Source organism: Zonotrichia albicollis, chromosome 1 (assembly GCF_047830755.1).
Source record: "Zonotrichia albicollis isolate bZonAlb1 chromosome 1, bZonAlb1.hap1, whole genome shotgun sequence".
NCBI classification, from domain to species: domain Eukaryota; kingdom Metazoa; phylum Chordata; class Aves; order Passeriformes; family Passerellidae; genus Zonotrichia; species Zonotrichia albicollis.
In genome coordinates, this window is record NC_133819.1 from 143,091,830 (window position 1) to 143,105,390 (window position 13,561).

The 13,561-nt window shown below is 41.3% G+C and overlaps 1 protein-coding gene across 1 annotated transcript in view; it reads left to right on the forward strand.

The window, feature by feature from the left end:
- The window catches only part of FER1L6 (fer-1 like family member 6), a 56,245-nt gene that overhangs the window by 19,869 nt on the left and 22,815 nt on the right, over nt 1-13,561 (forward strand). The window contains exons 13-25 of the mRNA XM_074558533.1: nt 1,060-1,180; nt 2,450-2,550; nt 3,207-3,297; nt 4,097-4,216; nt 5,216-5,368; nt 6,647-6,833; nt 7,391-7,515; nt 9,469-9,603; nt 10,124-10,273; nt 11,456-11,566; nt 12,214-12,375; nt 12,589-12,772; nt 12,945-13,141. Of these exons, the coding sequence (XP_074414634.1) occupies nt 1,060-1,180; nt 2,450-2,550; nt 3,207-3,297; nt 4,097-4,216; nt 5,216-5,368; nt 6,647-6,833; nt 7,391-7,515; nt 9,469-9,603; nt 10,124-10,273; nt 11,456-11,566; nt 12,214-12,375; nt 12,589-12,772; nt 12,945-13,141 (1,837 nt within the window). The remainder of the gene's footprint in view (nt 1-1,059; nt 1,181-2,449; nt 2,551-3,206; nt 3,298-4,096; nt 4,217-5,215; nt 5,369-6,646; nt 6,834-7,390; nt 7,516-9,468; nt 9,604-10,123; nt 10,274-11,455; nt 11,567-12,213; nt 12,376-12,588; nt 12,773-12,944; nt 13,142-13,561) is intronic.

Genomic DNA, 13,561 nt, shown 5'->3' on the forward strand with positions numbered 1-13,561 from the left:
TGACACTTAAAAGCAAAAAGTGATTTGGTTTCCATGGTCTTGGCTTGGTGATCTAACACGTGGATTTCAGTTCTGTCTGAAATCACTGGGACTATCTGAGGCCATTAGAGCCATGGCCAGAGGAACATGAAGTGATTTGCAAATGTTCATACACATTGAAAAGGTCTCCACTGTTCCACCATTGGTATGGAAAATTAGGAGACCTCTATTGCTAAATCCAGCATGGCTGAGCAATGAAGTTTCATAAAGCACTAGTATTTATATCCAGGAGGACACTGTGCTTATGGGGTTCATGGACTTGGCATGGTACCTGCTGCAGATCATTAATGAAGGCATCAGCTTTGTGGCAGGTCTGCAGAGACTCTGGGTATGCTGGCCTCCTGCTCATTTTTTCCAGTGCAAGTCACTCCTGCAGCTGAACACACAAAGAAAGGAGAGATACAAGAGTCAATACCTTGGACTACCTTGGATACCAAGACCTTGGATTTAAGATCAAAAGTGTGACAAGAGAGAGCACTGGATGCATTTTATCACTGAGTTATTATAAGCTTGGTATTACTTTTACTAAGCAGGCCTTGCAGATCAGTTTCTGACAGGGAATGTCGGTCTCCACAAACTCTGGAAAAGAGCATCTTGTGAAAAGAATGTGCTGTTGAGCCTCTGACACGGCTCTCCCACTGTGCAGTGTGTGGAACCATTGCTTTTGAAGATGTGATCAGATATTAATCTTTGCTCCTTTTTCCCTTGTAGTTTCCCATCATTAATAGTATTTAAGAGCTTCCTGCATGCCTTTTTGTTTGGCTTTTCTCCCACCCTGGAAAGCACTGAAATTAGATCCATTGACTTAAAATTGTTTTTCTTCAAGGATCTCACTGGTAGCACAAAATGATGTTTGTGTTTGCCATTCCCAAGCAAAATTTACTTGTTAGCATGTGGGAACACATCCTATTGTGCCTACAGCTTCTGTGCTGTGAGAGCACCACACAACTTCTCTTTGCTCTGCATCCCCTTGACCTGCTCTGTCCCCTTCATGACCTGCTCCCTGCCTTGTTTGCACAGGAACTACCAGCACCTGCCATACGAGGAGAGGAAGCCCTGTGTCTGTGTGAGGAGCCACTGGGGCAGCCAGACCTTCCGGCTGTACTCCTCCAACACTCTGGAGAAAATGGCAGATCACCTGGTAAGGAGCAGCCATCCTCCCAGGCTCATGTATTCAGCAAAGTACAGCAGTGAGAGGCCACACTTCCCAAATCAGACCTTCAGAATTTCCCCCAGCTGCATTTCTTGTCAGTCATTTTGTGAGAAAGCAGTTGATATAAACACTTTCCTTTTTATTTCCCCAAATTGCTTTGAACTGTTAGAGCTGCTCAAGTATTCCTGACCACAATTATTTTTGGCCATAGGTCTGCTTTCCTTCCTCAGCAATGTTTTATTCTTTGTAATAGCATTCAAACAATTAAATTATGAGAAACAGAGTGATTTTGTCTCCTATGGCTCTTTCTCTAATGTCTTCTTGCCTTATATTTATACTGGGGCCTCATCAAAGGACAATATTTGCTCCAGTTTTCATAAAACATTGACAGAGATAGAAAGGCATATCATCTCATGGGCAGTCACTCTGATGTGCTAGTCACTGTGTTTTCCCATAATGATGGTTTTGTTCTACCTTTGTTTAAAGCTGACTACCAACAGTCTCAAGAAAGTAGGTTTTGTTGTTTGGTTTTCTTTTTAAAGTGACTCCTAATGTTAAATATTTTAATGTGGGGCACTTAGATAAAGAATCTGATACATTCCTCATTTATCCATATATATCTTATGAGGAACAACACCGAAGTCACACTTATGCAAGGTTGTATCAGGAGAAGACAATGACTTATAACCAAACATTTTGAACTCAGGTATTTGAATATTAAACAAATGTGGAGAGATAATGTTTGTCAGTGCACCCCAACACTCACAGGCCTTGCTGAAAATCCAGATATTTATTTTAGCTTTCAAGAACAGACTTCATTCCTCATGGATAACAGTAGGTTTTGTGATGGACCTTACATATGGACTCAAGTGACCATTGAATTTTAAGATGTTAACTCCAGCAACTTGCTAAAGTTAAACAGCAGGATTAGAAACTGAACCAAGAACTATTTTTCTCCTACCTGGAAGATAATGTTTCCAAATTATTGATCTTCCTCAAAGAACTAAGAACACAAAGTTACTCCAAGCAGTAATAGCTTGGACAAGTAATTGGAAAGACTGGGAAAAGGTCAAAATATATCATGCTGCTGGAGTCTTTTCTCTGTGCACTTCAAGTATAGTGATATATCAAAGGTTCTTCCTGTCAGGCCACAAAATCGCCTCCCTCATTCTTGCTAGTCATAAATGGCACTGAAACACCGACAGAATGACAAAGTGCCCTCCTGTGCATAATGGCTTTCTCATGTGTTTTTCATAGGAAGAATCATTAGAGCAAGTAAAGGACTTGATCAAGGTTTCAGAGACTGCAGCTGAGGAGAAAATGAAGAAGACCATAAATGGTTTTATCAATCAAAGCAGGTAATAACCTTTACTAGATGCATACAGAAAATTAAATTTAATGTTGGCTACAAATTTAAGGCTAGACAAGGAAACTGATGATAATTTTAAGAAAGTACAGTAAACTTACGGAGCTATATATTTTATTTATTTTGCTGTAAAAGCAAAGACCTTCCCAAATTGCAGTTTCTATTTAGACAGAGAAAACATTTACTGTTATTTTACATATTCAGAATTGACAATAGAAGACTGCCAATCATTGTCATATTATTTTGGCTTTCAGAACTCTAAGAATATGTGGTATAGGTGATAAGTAGAATTTAATAAAGTGTATGATAGATACACTGTAAAAAAACCCCAACCATAGTTAATATAAAAACAAAGGATGCCACATATTGATATAGATCCAGTGGGCTCTGTATCAAATGACATGACTGGGCTCAAAAGCCCTTATTTCTAGATATTATTAATCCATTTCTGGGAAGTGTGGTGCCAAGGTTTTGGATTCTATTCCTTTAATCTTATAGGTACATAATATTTTAGAGATTTTCAGCGCTTTTGTCTTCTGGTTCATGTACTACAGCAGACACAGAACATTCCAATGTATTTTAGCACATTAGTATTCTCACATTAAAAAAAATAACAGATTTAAAAACCCTGTTATTCCTGTGTCCTAGGGCGTTCATGGTCATTGCTGAAAAGAAGCCCAAAGGGTTGAACTGCACTGCTTTGGACAAAAAGAGGCTCATGCTGTTCAAGCAAGAGCTGGTATGTGCTGTTCTTTTCCTATAAGCCTTGATGCAATGATGATTACTGAAAGCACACTGCTTGTTTGTTTTTTTTTTTTCTATTTTATTTTCTATTTGATGGCACTATATGAAAATGCTTTGTAATTCATATGAATATAGTATCCATGAGCATTTATTTTAATAAATCCCACTGTGCTTAATAAAGAGCGATCAGATACACTAAAATCAATCAGAAGGTGTTGTTTTTAAATACCAATAAGGCATTATAATAATCAGATTATTTTTCTCATCCAAGCATCTTAAAATGGAATGATGCTGAGTTCAGTGGAAAAGCACCAAATTTACAATTTTACAAATTTACTGCTGTGGTGATGCTGAATTTCAAGACTAGTAAAGTCTGGCCTTTGTAAGGACCTTAGGAGGAGGAGCTTACTGGACCTATAGTCATCTCCAGGGAACCAGTGAGAAGAAACAAAACTGTGTGCAGGTTATCTGGATATTTGTTACCTTTTTTTACTGTTTGTAGCACAAAAGATTGTGCCTTCTGTCTGGATCAAAGCCCAGTATATCCAGGTGGCAATCACATGTTTTTTGGGACTTCCATACATGCAGTATACAGACAAACAAAGACAAAATGGGGCACATTCAATTTTTATGTTGTCCAGCCCCAAAGAGTTGGTCAGTTTCTGTTGTGACAAAGAAACATTGAACAAAGTGTCTCCCATCTTCTCTTTCAACTTGAATCAGAGACTGTTTCTCTTCCACTTCAAACTGCTTGATAACAGATGAAAAATATATATTGTCTTTCCTCACTGCAGGAAGCCATGTCCAGTGATGCCAAGGGAATCATTCAGCAGCAGAAAAAGAAGATGCCAGTGGATGAAATGATCCGTGAGACCCAGAGCTTTATAGACAGAATTAGATTCTTGGTTGATGAGGTAATCCACACAGAATTCAGAAAAAATTTATTTTCATAATCCCATGTGAATAATAACTTCTGGCTTGGTTGTCCAAAGAGTTCTCCTTCAGATATCTGGACCTTATTATCTTTTGCATTGAATGGAGCTGTTATCAAAGCAGGGTAGGAAATATTGTGCTGTGTGGTATGGAGAGGGTGCACCACAGATTTTTTTTTTAATAAGTCATCCCATACCTGGTGGCTTGAAGAAGCCAGCTTTGTGATATGAAATGTCTCCACCTCTATGGACACCTGTATGGATTGGGACTGATAAGAGCTCAGGGTCCCTATTTTATCATTTAGCCTGAGAATAACAGAAAAATTGATATATTTGGTTGGGCAAAAATCCAGCCACTGGAAAGCCTCTGCCTCTGAGAGCTGCCTCTGCTAGCAAACCTGAGAGGGCCATGGCTGTTCCCTGGCACAGAGAGCAGGTGGCACAGTGGCATGGTTTGCATCCTACACACAAATTCTCTTCCTTCCTAAAACAGAGCGACCCTGCTTCAGGGAACAGCCCCTTGGCTGGTCTTTTTTTCAGCTTTGTTTGGGGAACACTATCTGGGACAGGGCAAGGCAGTCTCACTGATCATTGTCCAAAGCAGAAAAGGTGATTACATGCCAGTGTTTGAGCTTGGTCCTGCTCCTTTTTGGTTTGCTGGTATAGATGAAATTGGTGGTATTTCCATAGTAGTTGTTTACATGGTCTGTGGTCATTTCCTGGGACAGAGCCACACCCAGATTCTTAATTTTAGTTTCTCCTGCAATTGCTTATGAAGTAATCCTTAATCACTCTATAAAACTCTTTAACTTCAGCTGTAATTAGAAATTGAGGTATGGATTGCAAAGCATGAAGTGACAGCCTCCACAGGAGCCATGAGGGCATCAGCTCTTACTCTTAGAAAGAATGCTTCAATAAAAATATGATATTGGTGACTCACAGAAAGAATTCAGTTTTAGTTCAATATGCCTCATTTAACAGCCACAGCATACAGTGCCTGATGTGTTCATCTGGATGATCAGCAACAACAAAAGAGTTGCATATGCCAGAGTCCCAGCAAAAAACATCCTCTACTCCCCAGCAAAAGAGCAGAGAGGCAAGGACTGTGGGAAGATTAAAACTCATTTCCTGAAAGTAAGTCTGTGGCACACTGCAAACACAGGTAATGCCTGGGGAGAATTTGGTATTCAGATTTCTTCCAGGGATAGTATTTTACAGATTAATCTTTGTAATATAAAAATTATGTACAGATTTGTATCCACCAGTTATTAATATTTGCTTGTAACATTCATACTTGTCATTCTTTAGTCACTCTGTCATTGCCAGGCTTTTTATGTATGAGTAATTAATTCCCTCACTACTTGTTATGGGAAATATAGAACATTGTTCATCAATGGCTGTATTCATGAACAAATAGAAAATGTACAGCCTCTTTGCTGACAAAAACATCAGAATGCAGCACATGAAAGCCTGTGAGGAGACTGGTGAGAGATCAGCACTCAGCAACTCAGTGAGGAAACCTAGGTATTCTGGGGTAACACAGGAATTATTTATACTTTCTATTTAAAACATGCTTAAGTTTGCACAATATATGTGCAAAAAAAACCTGTTATGGGATTATTCATGACAAAGGAAAGCCCTAGTGGATATAAGCCTACAAAGTAGTGTGACCAGTACCTCCTAGAGTGGAATATTGTGCAGTGTAATTGTTACTGTGACCATCAGGAAAAACCCAAATACTCCAGACAGGAGTAACTTCATATAATGACTTTTTAGTGGTTTTTCACCTTGGACTTCTGAGAATACTCCTGTAAGGCACAGCTAAAGAACAGATAAGCATATCCAAGATCCTGATATACTTGCCATAGGTACTTGCTAAGAAAAGTACTGTTTGCCAGCATGAAATAAAATATTCTGCAAATAACTATCCAGCCCCTTCAATATCAAGAATTACCTTAGGAACAGACAATACTAAACTCTGAACTTAGCAGATCAAGATGAAGTAGGAAGGAAGAAAAAGGAAATAAGAAGTCAAGACTAGTAACATTTTGTTTTCTGACCTGCCCAATGGCATAATACTTTTAGTAGTACATGGGACTAACTATGGATATGCATGAACTGGAAAGTAGGCTGAAGTCTGGGCAAAGTAGGGGATAAAACAGCACTTAGATGTGTGCAGCTGTAAGACAGTCTGTACAAACCTGTGCAAATTTGCATTATGCAGTTTACATAGACTGTTAGTTGAGCAAGCTACTAATTCCTTCCCTAAGAATCCCAGAAGTTTCTTGTGCTAAATGAGTTTCAGAGCTACTCACTGTGAAGAAATGCCAAGCTCAGAGAATGCTTCTTTATTTTACTCAGCACCCAGCCATCCCTCTTGAGCTTGTTGGTAACATTGGATTTTTATTTCAGCTCCCAGGCAAGCGCCATCTGGGCTGGACTGTGCAAGCAAAGGTGGACATCTACCTGTGGCTTGGGCCCAGCAGCTATGCCCACAGTGCCATGGACAATTTGCCTGTAGGATATGAGATTGAATTATCATCTAACACCAACTCAGGGCACAGTGGGCTGCCCTCCTCTGCTTGCCTGCTGTATAAAAGTAAGGCACTCTTTCTTCTCCCTATTAACAATAAAGAGAAATGGCCCCAAAAGCTGCAGTTCAGTGTGGCACAACCCTTGTATAAAATAACTATTCTAAGATGACAATGACTTTGCTTCCTCAGCAGAAAAGGCTGGCTTCATTGCCAAGTCATCAGTTATGCCACTGACACTTTGTAGATGCCAGGGAAAGAAGGAACTTGTTCACTTGGAATTTCTGTTCCCTGTCCCATGACTCTGTCTCCTTGTAGAGGAAGCATCCCTCAGTTCTCCTGATGATGCATAGAACACATAGTACATGAGAGTGATGGCAGATAATAAAAATTGGCCAATAAAAATTTACACTTAATAGCCCTGCAGTAGAGACCTACATAATTGATTTCAAGTGAATTCAGATGTCTTGCACAGCTTCTGAGTGTCTCAGGTGCTTCTTTAGTAGGACAGCAACAGTTCCTCTTGTCAGATCCTGGTTGGAGAGCAGCTGGTGACTCTCCCCCCTGCCCATGTGCTGCACAGTTCCATGGAGCTGATATTGCTGTTTTCTCTGCCTTGATGCAGCCCTGCACCTCTTCCAGCTGAGAGCCCACATGTACCAGGCCAGGGGGCTCATTGCTGCTGACAGCACCGGCCTTTCTGATCCTTTTGCAAAAGTTACTTTCACATCACACTGCCAGACCACAAAGGTAAATTCCAAAGCCTCTTTTGGTGACTGAAAACTCTTTTGAAAAATGGTTTGGGTTTTTTGCATTTGGTTTGTTTGGGTTTTCTTTAAGAATTAAGATATGAAAAGGGAAAATCTTGGTTTTGCAAGGAACTACCTAGCAGGAAAAGTTAGATGCCTGCTGTTAAAGAGCTGATCTTGAAAGTGCTCTGCAAACAGGCACAAGTTTACATGTTACCCATGACTCTAATAAGAGGTGCAGCATTTCTAGTTTATTTTAGCTCAGATATCAGATTCTCTGGGACTACTGGGACTCTGTAGCAAGTGTTCCTTCCTTCACATCTTTATCTCTGTGTTTTGAATTTGGACTGTTGTCATTGCTAGGTGTAAATGTGGGTATAAGGATGAACCCTCATGGTTCTCTTTTCCTCCAGCCTGTGCATTCAGTCACTGAGCAGAGTGAGACCTTTCCCTGGCTCCTGTGGCCATGTCAGCCAGCACAGCCCTTGGTGATGGAATGTGGCAAAGCCCACTGGTGGTTGTAGAACCTTAAAATGGGAATAGCTGAAAACAGAGAGGTGGGAGACTTAAAGGCTGCTAAAATATGCCCAGGAGGGAATGGGCATCTCCCATCTCCCTCAGGAAACTCCAGGGATCAAATGGGCTCCTGTGGGGCCTCTAGAGAGAAGTGGAAACTTCTAGAGTTTCAGCAAGAAGGGTTGAGGTACAGCCTGGGCAAGTGAGCAGGAGGATGGTTCCTCACAGAACATGGAGACTTTCAAAGGTCCTGAGCCCTTTATAATTATCCTGGAGATAAAATTGGGCAGGAATTCTGACAATCATGCCACAAACAGAATTTGCTGAGCCAAATGTGGTCTTGCTTCACACCAAATTCAGTCTTGCTTCAGAAAAAATATTTAACCCTCCCATCCAGCCCCTCCCCATAAAACTTCACAGAAGACTGTTTCAATTAATTCTAATATCCCTCTGACATTTTATTCTGTTACAAAGCAAGTTCTGTTGCATATGCCAAAGGGAGAAAAAGTAAAAACCTTTCTCTAAATTGTAAATGCCTGCTTGTGCTACTTCTGCCTCAGGGTTATTAATTGATTTTTTCCTGTAATGTGATTTTAACTTCTAATAGAAGATGGTGAATGAATCAAATTAAATTAATGTCTAGATGCACCAGATTCTGGAAAGTAGAATTTGGCCCCAGAAAAATACGTGTTTATAGGCACAGAAGTGTTAAGTTTATTTACTGCCTGAATAAAATATTGCAGCTGATAACTTGCATGTTTTCATAAGAGTTTCAGCTAAGAGCCAATAAATGGTAGGGAACCTTATTTCCATTCAAAAGAATGAGAGCAGGTTATGAGTAATTTTGCAGTTGGCACATTTTTCCTCTTTAACTGTTATCTTTGTTAAATGTAATTTCTGCATAGACAGTTAAAACTGTCTATTCCCTGTGATGAAATGCTATAAGCATCCATGTAATTCAAATTACAACAAATTAAAAACTTTTAATTTCTTATGAATGATTCATGAAAAGACCTTCTTTCTTTTTCATAAAGTGCTAAGTGTCGTTACACAGAACTAGAAATAAGATAGAAAAAATGTGCCCTGGAGAAGTGAAAACTGGCCTCATTTGGGGAAAATCTTTATTTTAATAGCGCTTGGCATGAGCCTGCTCTCCTGAACCAACAGCTTTCCTCTAACATTAGTACTGAAGTTTGTCTACACAGACTGGTTGTCATGTATTGATCTGCTGTTAGGGATTTGTGAGGCAGAGAGGGAAATGGAGGAATTGGAGGTACCAGCCTCACAGTGAGAGATTCATATTCTCCTGCTGAAAAGTGTGATGTCTCAGCCATGGCATTGCTCAGGCTGTGGAAAAGGAGGTCACCAGCAGATGAGCATGTCCTGCTGAAGGATACTCAACCAAACAGCTCATGAAATAATCCCTCTCTTCCATTAGATCATTTCTCAGACATTGTCCCCCACCTGGAACCAGACCCTACTTTTCAACAACATTGCGCTTCATGGTGACAAAGAGGAGATCGCCCAGTTCCCACCGGAGATTGTCATCGAGCTGTACGATGATGATGCAGTGGTAAACTCAGAGTTCTTCTCACTAAAACCGGGGCTTTTACACCCTACTGAGTCACTGAATAGGCTTTAAATGGATCGTCTTGCTGAATAGAGCTCAGTGCTACTGTGGTTTGCAGTTTAACATCTGAGAACAGCCCTGAGATTCACTACATGGCCTTGCAAAGATGTGGCCTTTTATTTTCCCCAAGTGGATCTTGCTCCCAAAGGCCAGCTTACAGAAATCAGAAGCATCTTGCCCCCAGGCCCCTTGAACTCTGCTGTAAATATTGTACCTAAATCTGGGTCAAGACCATGCACACTCTGATGCAGTCTCACTGACTAAATACAGACCTCAGAAATTTTGGATACACTGAAGAGCTAATAGATGCTCTGCTCTTCCTCTTCATAGCTGCCTTGTATCTTACTGTGGACTTTCATTCAGAAGGTTTTTCTTTCATAAATACTAAGCTCTGCATCATCTCAGCTCCTGTAACTATTGTGAAATCCAAATGCATTTGACCCCTGTATTCTCCTTTATTTAGGGTAAGGCAGAATATATTGGGTCTACAGTGGCTGCCCCTGTGGTGAGACTTGCTCATCAAAACTATGAACCACCAAAACTTTGTTATCACCCAGTGCACTGTGGAAGTCTTTCAGGAGGAGACGTTCTTGCCACATTTGAGCTTCTGGAGGTAAATTTGACTTTCTCAACAATTACACTTTTACACCCTGGGGCTCACAAAGTTGCCATGGCATCAGAGTCCATGATATCTTGAATTAATAGGAACTATGAGCCATTTGGCCTCACAGTCCCCATGCAATTCCTGTCACCCTTTCCACCTTGTCACACACACACCCCTGCCGCACTTCACAGGCTGTCAGCCTCCTTTGCCCTGCCCTAAACTCTGCTCTGCCCTGAGAAACTGCGACAATCTCACTGCCATTGCAATGAGGTGCTGTTTGGAGTAGCACACAGCCCTGCCTACCAGCCTTGAAGCTCCCATATTGCTCTCACTCTTAGGGAAATTAAATGGTTAATAATAAAGATTGGATTAGGAAGACTGAGTTTTTAGATACCCCAACTATATTAAAAGAAATATTACATGGTTTCCAGCTGCAAGACAAAAGGAAAATTCAGTCCTGGTAGATGCAAGACTGGGGTCTATCATGCCAGGATTTCAGGCAATTTCACTAAATTTGCAGAGCTATCAGTTAAAGGTAAATTCCATCTGCTGAAAGCCTACAACAGTTTATTCTGAAATCTGAAATAGGAAAAATGTGGAATGTCATAGCATGTCGTACTGATAAAATAGGCTTTCAATAATGATAGTTATTTATGTCTTTGGTGAAAGCCAGAAATCTAACACCACATGGAATATTTCCTCATTATGGTGGTGTCACAGGAGAGAGTGAGGGCTTGAGACAAAGTTCATTAGAGAAGCCTTCCTGCTGAGTCACAAGGTGCAGAGAGGATCACATCTAGAATCTTCCTGTGGAAGCCTTCTAAGCAGCTTTGCTCAGGATTTTTGTTAAACAGAATTACCATGCTTTCCATTTTTAGTAAGTAGAATTACCGTGCTTCAGTACATGCATGTCTTTAGGGCAAACTATGTCCTGCTAGGTAAAAGGAGCCTTTTTTCAGAAAGGCACATAAACCAAATCAATTGAATACTTTTTCTGCCACATCTTTTAGCATCACAGCATGAGAGGGAGAATTTCAAGTCACCTTTTCACAGCACAACAGTTCTGCTCTGCAGCTTGTCATATAAAATGGATTGAATTGGTGCATTCTGTGTGCCATTATCAACAGATACTTCCAATACTGGTTTTATTTGTTCCAAAACCAGCCTGAGTTACAACTGCTTCATTTTCAGATTCCCGAGTCAGATCCAGACAGACTTCCCCCACTGGATCCACCAGATATTGGCCAGATTTACCCAGTCCCAGCTAACATACGGCCTGTTTTAAGCAAATACAGAGTGGAGGTGAGATACTTTTACTATTTCCCTTTCCCAGCCTCATCTCCTTTTATTCTCTTGTTGAATCATCATGTCCTTTTATTCTCTTATTGAATCATAAGTAACAGTAACTGAAGATTTTACAGTCTTGATCAATATGATTCACAAGGAAATAGGATATGAGGTCATGCAAGGCTGTGCTTCCACTGAGGGGAACAGTGGGGCTGTGTCTCTGTCCTGACCTGCTGGGACTTCTCTTGTGGCAGAGCAAGGCTGGTGGATCCAGCTCTGTGCAGCCAAGCAAGTGTCCACAGGAGATGGAGAGCTTCCCCTGGCAAATGGCACCCCTGGAGCTGCAGTTTGGCATCAGCTGCCTCGCAGGCTTTGTCCCTGACTTCAGCCAAGCAATGCCTTCTGCCTGTGTACCAATGCCTACACCTTCCCTGCCCTTCTCCCTTGTACAGTTTGTGTCCAAAGTAGCCTGATATTAGAAAGCTGGAAAAGAGGCAACTTTTCCTCTCCCTGCAATGCCTGACGCTGCCCAGCCTCACTGTTCACTGCCACTCATTCTGCAGCCTTCACACAGCTGCTGTCAGCCCATTTCCCCATGGCAAGCCCGGGTTTCTGCAGGCTGACAGAGTTTGCTTCTCTCTGTTTCTCTCTGCACACCACAGGTGCTGTTCTGGGGCGTTCGAGAGCTGAAGAAAGTCCAGCTCCTGTCCGTGGATCGGCCCCAGGTTCTCATCGAGTGTGCAGGGAAAGGAGTCAAATCCTCTGTCATACAGAGCTACAAGAAAAATCCCAATTTCACTGGCCTGGCGGACTGGTTTGAAGTGGTGTGTACAGCATGCTGCCCCTTGCCTGTCTGTTCTCTGGTCAGACAAGGTGCTAATTACCATTATCTTCCTTTCTTGTCAAATAATTTCTTCTGTGTCTTGATTAAATACTAAGGGATGGCAGCTCTTGTGCAAAAGCTGATTTGAAATATTCTAGACATGTTCTATGTTCTCTAGCAATTCTCTCAGGCTGCTGTCTGTCCCCTGCACTAGGAGCTGCCTGAAAATGAACTCTTGCATCCACCACTAAGCATCTGTGTGGTTGACTGGAGAGCATTTGGGAGGAGTACTCTGGTTGGAACACATACCATCAACTGTCTTAAGCAATTCCTATGTAAAACCCCATTAGGTCTTCAAGCTGCACCTAACAGAGTAGACATTGCAGAAACTGAGAAAGGTAAGTGCTCAAATCTGACCCCAAATAAAAAGATAAAGTACCTTCTTAGAGGTTTACACTTAGAAGTGTGCTTTATTGTGTTGAGCATAGGATCAAACCCTTAATCACAATTATTTGATGATCATCAAATACAATGACAGTATTTCTGCAAAATCTTACCTAACTTGCAAAGTTTCAATTTCAGCTTCCCCTGAATCATCTCAGCCTGCTGAACTGTCTCAGGAAGATCCATTTTTAGCTGACGGCATCTATGCTGAGGTGGAGCAGGGTAAATGGACAGTGGTAGAGCCAGACCCATCCCTCACAGCAGCTCCTGCCACTGAGCCAGAGCACTCTGCCTCTGAGCCAGGGAAAGAGAAGAAGCACAAGGTGGGTACAGCTGAAGGCACCAGCTATTCCCTCCGGCAGTCTTGCAGATTTCAGCCCTTCCTTAAGAAGTGGTAACCTGTTGACTCCAGGTTCAGAGAATTTGGGTATTGATGTTGACACCCACACTATCTTGCTGACCCTCAAAAGAACTAATTAAAAATGCAGCTTTGACCCCACAGAATTTCGTTACTTCCACTGATAGGTTCTTAAAATTCTTGCAGGTTCAAGCTGGAGAAACCAATTTGTATCTGAATGTTTGCATCCCTTGAAAGATCATTATTTATTATCTGTGTAGATTTGTCTGTTGTATGGGCTGCTCCTGTGGCAGTGTCTCCAATGTGTAAAGTCATGCAGAGTCAGTAGAAAATACAGAGATAGCTTTAATAATACAGTGATTACAATGTGTCTTGGAATAAAAGA